Source organism: Carlito syrichta, unplaced genomic scaffold (genome assembly GCF_000164805.1).
Source record: "Carlito syrichta isolate Samal-C Ts95f unplaced genomic scaffold, Tarsius_syrichta-2.0.1 Scaffold305656, whole genome shotgun sequence".
Lineage (NCBI taxonomy): Eukaryota > Metazoa > Chordata > Mammalia > Primates > Tarsiidae > Carlito > Carlito syrichta.
Window position 1 is genome coordinate 71,673 of NW_007249752.1, and position 9,517 is coordinate 81,189.

General features: G+C 48.8%; 1 protein-coding gene across 4 annotated transcripts in view; it reads right to left on the reverse strand.

The window, feature by feature from the left end:
• Nucleotides 1-9,517, reverse strand: part of DAPK1 (death associated protein kinase 1) — a 219,781-nt gene that overhangs the window by 9,506 nt on the left and 200,758 nt on the right. For 3 of the 4 annotated variants that reach the window (XM_021714476.1, XM_021714475.1, XM_008062108.1), the window contains exons 20-22: nt 8,833-9,021; nt 2,245-2,442; nt 949-1,087 (exon numbers count right to left, since the gene is read on the reverse strand). In XM_021714476.1, the coding sequence (XP_021570151.1) occupies nt 949-1,087; nt 2,245-2,442; nt 8,833-9,021 (526 nt within the window). The remainder of the gene's footprint in view (nt 1-948; nt 1,088-2,244; nt 2,443-8,832; nt 9,022-9,517) is intronic. The other variant, XM_021714477.1, reaches the window with a different exon arrangement.

A 9,517-nucleotide genomic window follows, 5' to 3' on the forward strand; every position in this document is an offset into this window, starting at 1 on the left:
AAAAAAAAAAAAAAAAAAAGAAGGTAGAGGGACTAAGATTGGAAGTATGAATGCAAAAGTTACACAACTGACCTTACACTATTAATAGAAACTCACTCTCCCCCCCCTTATTTTTTTAGCCAGAGTCTCACGGTCACCCAGGCTGGAATACAGGGACATGCTCTTGGCCACCACAGCCTCGACTTGCTGGGCTCCTTCCGTCTCAGCCTTCTAAGTAGCTGGAACTACAGGCATGTGCCACCACGCCCGGCTAATTTTTTATTTTTATTTTTTGAGTTGGAGTCTCACTCCATCGTCCAGGCTGGAGTGCAGTGGCAAGTTCATGGTTACCCCAGCATCAATCTGCTGGACTCATGCAATCCTTCTGCCTCAACCTTCCAAGTAGCTGGAACTACAGACGTGCACTACCACACCCACTAATTTTTTATTTTTATTTTTTAATATATTGTAGAGAAGAGTTCTCACCCAGTTGCCCAAGCTGGTCTCAACCTGCAGGTTTAGGCAATCTACTCACCTCAGCCTTCCAAAGTACTGGGATTACAGGCTGAGCCACCAAGCCTGGCCTAATTTTTTGATTTATTGTGGAGACAAGGTCTCGCCAAATTGCCAGGCTGGTCTCGAACCCCGGGGCTCTCCCTCCCAAAGTGCTGGAATTACAGGCGTGAGCTACCATGTCTGGCAGAAGCAGCATTTTATATTAGGAAGACAACAGATAACTGTCTTAAGATCCAGTTGCTAGCATATTGCACAGAGCTGCAGGTCCAAGCATTTTTGATAGACTCTAAATAAAAATTCATCTTTCATATTGTGATGCTGTACACAACCACACTGATCAGTGAAACGAGCGTTTTACCAAATAATTCTCCTATAGTATTTTTCACACCTTTGATTCAGTTCACTGGGGTAGGAGGCTACCTCTGGGCTGCAGACCCAGTGGCCACACCTCACCTGTTCCTGATCTCCTTCAGTAATGCTGTGTCTTTGTCATAGCCAAACTCGCCTCCAGCTGGTCGAGGAACGTTCATGATGTCAGCGTGGGTAGCCACCAGGACAACTCGGAGTGGGTTCTTCAGCTTGCCACCAAAGGCTGGGGGCAGAGAATGAACTGTTTCAGGAGGTAGGTCCTCCTACCTTGCTGCATTTCCTGCCCAAGTAAGAGGAGCGTGGTGGCCTCACGCACAAGCTGTCTCTCCAGGAGCATGGGCGGCCCTCCACAGATAGGAGGGCCCCACACCCACTCTCTGGTGTGACCTTGGAAGGCCCAGACCAAGCCAACAACAAGATAAGCGTATTTCCTGAGCCTGAAGAAACATTACTCAGGAGTGGACCAGAACGGACTCTAGAACAAATGGCAGGTTCTCGGGTCTTCCTCCAAATAGCTGCTGCCTGCATAGGTTGGGGAGATTTAACCTCTGACAAGGGGAACACTCTTTACAAGAGGAAAGAAAGCCCTCTGATTGCAGCAACACCACAGAGATGGTGTTGGGACTAAGATTGGAGGTATGAGATAAATGGCCTGCAAATGACACGGACAGAGGGTCTCTCACTTAGAGGAGAGTTTAGAAAGAAAATATGAAGAAAGGAAAAAGGGGCAAAAATGGCAACACCCTGAGGGGGTATTAAGCCCAATTTATTTTATTGTTATATAATTTTCTTGAAAAATGATTGATTGTTGAGTATTGTGTTTTACCAGGGAAGACGGCTTCTCTTGCGGGCAAAAAACAAAAGAAGTTTATTCCATGCTATCCTCCTATCCTCCCCTAACTCCAGGAATAAAGCTAAGTCAGTCAACACCGTCGCTTCTCTTCAGTTCTTGATGGAACTACAGGATGAAGGAGAGTTCCTTCCGGATTCAGTCTGTACCCTTTAGGTACAAGTGCAATAGCTGGCCAAGCAGGGGTGCCACTTCCCACCCAGCATAATGACACAGGCTCTGAAGTGTAGAAAGAGAGTGAGAAATGCCTCTCAGGGACTTGCTCAGATTTGGGCCTTGGAGGCAGGAATATGCAATCATGAAACAAAAACACCCTGCGGGACACCATGAAAACCTGAACCCCAGAGTAGAACTCTCTAGGCAGGAAGGAGAAAGGAAGGCGCCCAGCTGTTAGCCACACGCTGTGGGATCTGCACATGGCCGGGTACAAAGCTGCAGCAGGGGGAGGAGTGGAGCAGGAGCTTGGAGGGAAGAGGCCATTCCCCCAGTCACAGGAAGGACACTCGCTGGCCTGCGGGGATTCAGCTCACCTATGGGTTCTTCAACCGGGACAAGGGACTTCAGAAAACTGAGCCAGAAAATCACTTGGTTCAGCTGGATCTCATAGGGTTCTTCTAGACTAAAAACAACAACATGGATGGACGTGGGATCATTTGCGGCAAAATAGTCGTAACAGCAGAAGTACACAGGATTTCCAGAGAACTCCCACACGCTGAAATCGCCAACTCCTGCAGAAAAAGAGGCATGAGGATGACTCCCAAAACATCACCTTCGAAGTTCCCGCATCACTTTTCCTGGCCCTCTGGGGATTCCAAGCAGGGAGGGTGGCATCCTTGACCCTCACCTGTAGATGTCACATCTCGTTAGGATTTGGGCATCGTTTGTCCCTAGCAAAACTCATGTGGGAACTTGGTCCTCAGTGTGGTGGTGCCGGAAGGTGGGGCCTAGTGGCAGGTGTTTGGATCACGTGTGTAAATCCCTCATGAATGGCTTGGTGCTGTTCTCAGGGTTGGGAGTGAGCTCTTGAGATCGGATTCACTCTCATGGGAATGGATCAGTTCCTGGGAAGGTGGGCTGTTAGAAAGTGGGTCTCACCCTACCATGTGCCCAATTCCCCTGTGACCTTTTGCCATGTTTAGATCCAGCACAAAATCTTCCACCAGAAGCCGAGCAGACACCAGCGCCAGCCCCCTGGGCTTCCCATCCTGCAGAACCGTGAGCTAAATGAAACTGCTTCCTTAGAAATTACCCTGTCTCAGGTATTCTGTTATAGCAACATGAAGCAAATTAAAACATACTCTACTAAAGTGCAGAATTAAATATGTGATATTTACATATCTATATCATATATATCCATGTCTGTTTCTCTACTTATACCTGCACCTTCATTATTAGATATATATTTATATAAATATAACATTTTAATATTCATATGTATTATATATTCAAATATTTATATTTATATAAATATAAATACCTATTTCTATCTCATATCTACTCTTAATGCCCTGGAGGGGGAAACACACACACACACACACACACACACACACACACACACACAATGTACACGTGCCTAGATGCTTACATAGGAATGTGTACATATGTGTGTATAAACACACATATATTATACATACAGATATAATTTGTTTTATTCCTCGTACAAAAAGAGAAAGAACAAAGATCCATCAGGTCAGATTACACAGAGGCATGGACAGGACATCCATAATGACACAGGTTGAGACACGCACATCTGAACTCAAACATCCTATCTTTATCTGCAGTGTTTACTCCTGACAAAGAAGGAGCCAGGGACAGACCACTCACTTTGAGTTTGCAATCAGCAAACTCATAAAGTCCAAGAGAGGATTAAATGACAGAAGGCAAGTGAGAACACTCCATGCCCTGAAAGGGGTATAGGTGTGTTTTATTACCTGATAGGGTAAAGGATTTGAATGTAAAGGTGACTATGAAATGTCCCTTGAATTTCGGTTCAACAGTGAGGCCTTCGCCTTCTCCAGGTGAGCGAGGGCTCTGCCCAGATGGCTCAGAAGCTGCAGGCAGTGTGCACAGGTGTGAGGGACAGACCTCTCAGCAGTCCTGCATGTGCAGGATGACAGTGAACCTGGGAGTAGGTGGGGTCCCAGAGGCAGGGAAGGGTCAAGCAGCAGTCAAAGGTTGTCGGGGCCAGCTGTGGGAGCGGCGGCTTTTCCCTGAAGTGTCTATAGGTGGGATTCCATCTGGTATTTCCAGGGCACCCAGAACCTCTCAATGACCATCTAGATGCATGGACCCTACCCCTCCACTGCCACATCCTGCCAGGACACTGGCTGCCCACCCCACCGGCCTCTGGGACAGCCTGGCAGGGCCACTTTGGCTAGAGGATCCAAAGGCTCCCTTTCCCCTGCTCTCCTCTTTGGTGCTTACTCCATGTCAGATATTCTTTAGTGAAGATGCACTCTGTGAGATCTAAAGAACTTTTCTCAGCCTCTTCTTGGAGCCCGGGAGACAGGGGGCGGATCACCTTCCAAGAGCGGCCGCTCAGCCTAGTGTGGAAAGTTCTGGAACCCTTTGCCCTTTGAATGCCAGGAACCAGACATCAGGTGGGATGGGGCTTGGAAGAACAGGTGAGGGCGGGGACGGCGGGCACCCAGGACAAGTTTCTTCTCTCGGTGCTGCCAGGGACCTGGGAGGACAGCTAACTTTTAAGAGAGCAAAACACACATGGATTCTGATTCTATTCATTGGGGCCAGTGGTTCTCAAAGGGGTCTCCTGACCAGCAGCATCAGTCTCCCCAGGACCTCCTCAGACCCACTGACTCAGAAACTCGGTGGTGGGCCCAGAGGCTGTGTTTGCAAGGCCCTCCCAGTGAGCCTCCTGCAGGGGGGTTGTACCAGGGCCTTTGGGAAGGTGATACCAGCTGCCAGTTCTGAGAGCCTCCCTGGGCCCGACAGGACACAGGCTCTTTAATACGCCTCAGCTCGTCAGGAGGTTGCATTGTCAGCACCAGTTTGCAGGTGTGGAAACTGAGTCACAAAGAAAGTAAATGGGTTGCCCTCAGCCCTGCCGCTGGTTAGGAGCAGTGTCAGGACTGGAATCTTTTTTTTTTTTTTTTTTTTGAGTTGGAGTCTCACTCAGTTGCCCAGACTGGAGTGCCATGGCCGCTCCCGGCCACCGCAGCCTCGACCTATTGGACTCCAGCGATCCTTCCGCTTCAGCCTTCCGAGTAGCTGGAGCTACAGGCGCGCGCTACCACACCCGGCTGATTTTTTAGATTTATTGTAGAGATGAGGTCTTGCCAAGTTGTCCAGATGGGTCTCAAACCCGCGGGCTCAGGCAATTCACTCACCTCAGCCTCCCAAAGTGCGGGATTACAGGCTGAGCCACTGAGCCCGGCCAGGACTGGAATCTAAGTGTTCCTTCCCAAGCTCGGGCTCTGACCTGCCGCTCCACAGGCAAGGGACTCCTGTTCAAGTGACACGAGGCCACCTAGCATCCTCCACAGAGCGTGTCACAGTTGCTGGATGAAGTGACCTTCCCTGGGAAGATTTAAAGCCTCAACCTGGGAAATGTTTGAGAGCAAAGAACACATTGAACGTTTTCCTATTTTAAAGAAATTGCCTGTGTCTATATCACGGCATTCGTATGACTCTCGATGTAGTTAAGCATAATCCTTTTTGTAACTGGATGAATCAAAGTAGGACAGCAAGTCCCCTACATATGAATGAGCTCCATTCTGAAACCACATTCCTAAATCCAATTTGTTCATATGTCCAACAAAGTTAGCCTGGGTACCCAACTAATATGACTGGCTATATACTACTGTATTGTAATAAGTTTATAATACTTTTCACATAAATAATGCATGGAAAACAAACACAAAAACTCAAGAAAATATTTTGATCTTCTAGCACAGTCCTTTGAAAAGTACAGTAGCACAGTACAGTACAATAGCTGGCATACAGGGACTGGCATCAAGTGAACAGGCAAGAAGAGTTACTGACGGGAGGTGGGAGATGGTGGAGCTGAGGGATCATCAGCCATAGGAGATTAGACTCGTGAATGCACGTTCATGTCTTTGGAAGTTCACAACTTGTAATCCCAGCACTTTGGGAGGCCGAGGCTAGAGGATTGCCTGAGCCTGGGGGGTTCGAGACCAGCCTGGGCAACTTGGTCAGACCTTGTCTCTACAATAAATCAAAAAATCAGCTGGGCATAGTAGCACGTGCATAGTAGTTGCAGCTACTTGGAAGGCTGAGGTGGAAGGATCACCTAAACCCAACAGGTAGAGGCTGCAGTGGCTGTGAGCATGCCACTGCACTCCAGCCTGGGTGACAGAGTGAGACTCCAACTCAAAAAATAAAGAAAGTTCACAATTTGAAGGTTCATATGTCGGGGACGTATTGTGATGTGATTGCATTTTTATGAGATTTCCCATCCAAGTGAGTATGTGATTCTACTTTTACACATCTGTTAATTCAGAAGGGCTTAAGGATGGCAGACTGCACACATCTGGCCGTTGCCTTCCCCACAAAGAAGAATCAAAATAGAGAGTCGATAATCCCACTTGGAACAGAAAATACAAGAGAGAACAATGAAATACAATAGAGAAGTGACAAGAAACACCTGTAGCAAGGAAGGAAGGGAAAGCAAGGCAACCTGCTAGACTCAGACCAGTTAGGATCCTGGAGAGACTCCCCAATTCAGGGAAAGGGTAAGTAGAGACGCCCAGGGGTCCACAGTCCCACTACAAACTCCTGCAATCCTAGACCTGGGAAAGCGCTTTGACCCCCGCAGGCCCTGACATTAGTTTAGGGGACTGCCTGGAGACCGTATGCCAGCCCTGTTCAAGTGGGGGAGATCACGCTGGGTCCCACACACACCCTGGGTCCTAACCAGCTACAGCACGGCAACATTTTGAGAGTCCACATCCCACCAGACTGCACCCTGCCCTGAGGGCCAACAGTCCCCGAATCTCCACATCCCTGGCTCTCCTGACAGCCCCCACCTGCAGCCACTGCTGTGGCTGGCGGCTGTCGTCAGGTCCTAAGTATAAGCCATTGGTAACGACCCCACTTACTCCTAGCAGAGGGATGGATGTGCAGTTTCACATGTCCTGAGGACAGAATCCCCTGCCTACAGCCACTACCCGCTGTGGCCATTGGGCACGAAGCACATGCAAGGTGCACACTCCCTGGCTGGTGTATACAGCTGGTGCCATTGAAAGCAACCCCACTCTCCCTAGTAGTAGGGCCGCTGTGCAGCCACTGCCTCCCCAACTGGAGCATTTTGCCAGGGGCCGAGGATCACCCTGCTTCTGTTAAGTACAGGCAGCACCTGCACTCACCGCCAGGGGGCCTAAGGACAGGTTTGCGGGGCCCCGCCCCATCCACACCCAAGTGCTTGAGTTTAGTGTCTGGGGTCCCTGGGGATTGTCCTTTGTCCACCACCACCATCCAAGCACCGCTCCTGGAGGCCTGAGATGAGGCTCACCCAACTTACCGCTACCAGCACAGCTGGCACCCACCTGCTCATGCCACCTGTGGGCCTGGGTACTGCTCCACCCAGTTCATCGCAGCAGCCACTGCCAACGCCAGCACAGATCTCTTGGGAGCCACCAGAGGGTTCTACCACCATGGCTACTGCCATCACACCCAGATCATACCCAGTGCACAGGGATCCAAGAACCTGCCTAGCCATATGGCCCACCGCTGCCACTGTCAGCACCTGACCAAGTTTCCTGGAGGCCTAAGAATCAGCCCACTGGACTCACCAGCACCAATGCCAGCACACGCTGCCTTGGAGCCCAAAGATAGGCATGCTCAGCCCACTGTTGTCACCACTAGGGACTGGGGACCAGCCTACCTGGGAACTCCATCTCCAGAAAAATTTCACCATGGCCTCCACTCACAATTGCACCCTAAGCCACTGACAGAATTACAGATGCCACTGATGCTGTTTATAGCCAAATAAATCATATGGCAACTATACTACTCCATGCACCCAGAATCAAAGCCCAAGTGTCCTATCCAACTAACGCATGGATACCTCTTCAGGAAAAAGTCCTCCCGTACGAAAGCAAATTTAAAAAACTAGAAGACGTGATTGTAATCATTACCTCAGATGGACAGACATCAACATAAGAACACAAGAAACATGAAGAAGCAAGGAAATGTGGCACCTCCAAAGAAGCACAATAAATTGCCAGTAACAGATTCCAATGAAAAATTCATGAAATCCTAGAAAAAGAACTGAAAATAACGATATTCAGCAAGTTCAGTGAGATACAAGAAAATACAGAAAAACAAATACAAAGAAATAAGAAAATAACTCACAATATCAGTGAGAAATCTACCAAAGAGATCGCTATCATAAAAAAACAAACAGAAATTCTAGAAAAAGCTTCAACAATAGACTAGATCAAGCAAAAGAAAGAATGTCAGAACTTGAAGATAGCTCTTTTGAAATAATGTAATCAGACAAGAATTTTTAGAGAAACAGCATGAAAAAGAATGAACAAAGCGCTTGTGACATATGAGATACCATGAAGTGAACAAATATTCAAATTTTTCGTATCCCAAAGGCAAAAAGAAATTAAAAGAGATTTTTAAAACACCTACTAAACAAAATAATAGCTGAAGACTTCCTAAGTCTAGCAAGAGATACAGACCTCCAGATACAGGAAGCTCAGCGATTTCCATATAGATATAATTCAAAAAGGATTCCCTACAGTACATTTCAATACAACTGTCAAACATCAAAAAGCGAATTATGAAAACAGCAAAACAGTCTAAAGCCATACTACCCTGAATGTGCTCAATCTCATCTAAAAAACAGCAAAATCAAAGTGTCTAGTCATTATAAGGGTATACCCATTAGACTCACAGTGGATTTCTCAGCAGAAATCTTATAGGCCAGGAGAAAATGAAAGAATATTTTGAAAGGGCTGAAAAAAGCAAACTGTCGGCCAAGGATACTATATCCAGCAAAGTTCTCCCTCGTAAGTTTCCCTTGGGATTTTCTTCAGGATGTGACACTGCCCGGCACAAGGTCCTTTGGGGAATGACATACAGCCCTGTCAAAGGGAAACCCGAGGTCCCTCCCTTGGGGCAGGACGTACCATTCAAATAGGCGTTCTGGATGTCAATGGCCTTGGTGGACTGGTCATCGGCCGAGCAGTGCGAGTGGTGGGACGGGGCCACGAACACCTCCAGCATCCCTTTGGTGAGGCCGGGCTCGAACATCATGCTGCGGCTCCTCACGCTCACGTTCTCGCAGCCCGGGTACAGGTTGTTGATGCTCACGGACACTGCAGGCCGGAAAGAGTGAAGTGAGACCTCACGCAGGGCAGGTGTGCCCATCTCCCTTCCGGCCTTGCCCTGTGATGTCCTTCTGGAAGGCCTCTCTGCAGCCTCCCGCCCTCCGGCTCGGTGTGTGTGCCTTCGCGTGTGCTGACAGCCGTGTTTCCAGGGAGGCTGTGGGCCTGTGCTATCAGCCCTACCTCCCCCGATCCCTTTCTGCCCTGCTCTGGGCCCAAGAGGCTGGCCCCAGCTAGGGACGGTGCTCCAGGCTGCTTGCCACGTGGTCGCTGGCCAGGGTCAGCCAAGGACAGGCAGTGGAGAGGGTGGGGGGAGGGTGAGGGCGGGTGTTTCTCCCCGTCTCCCTCCTGCTGCTAGCTGTGTCCCTCTGACTCCAGCTACTGCTGAGCAGTTTCTTTCTCTTGAATGGGAGATTATTTTAGGTTGAGTACGAAAAGATTTCAGACAGTGGCAGGCCACAGCATTTAATACTGTTAAGTCGTAGAG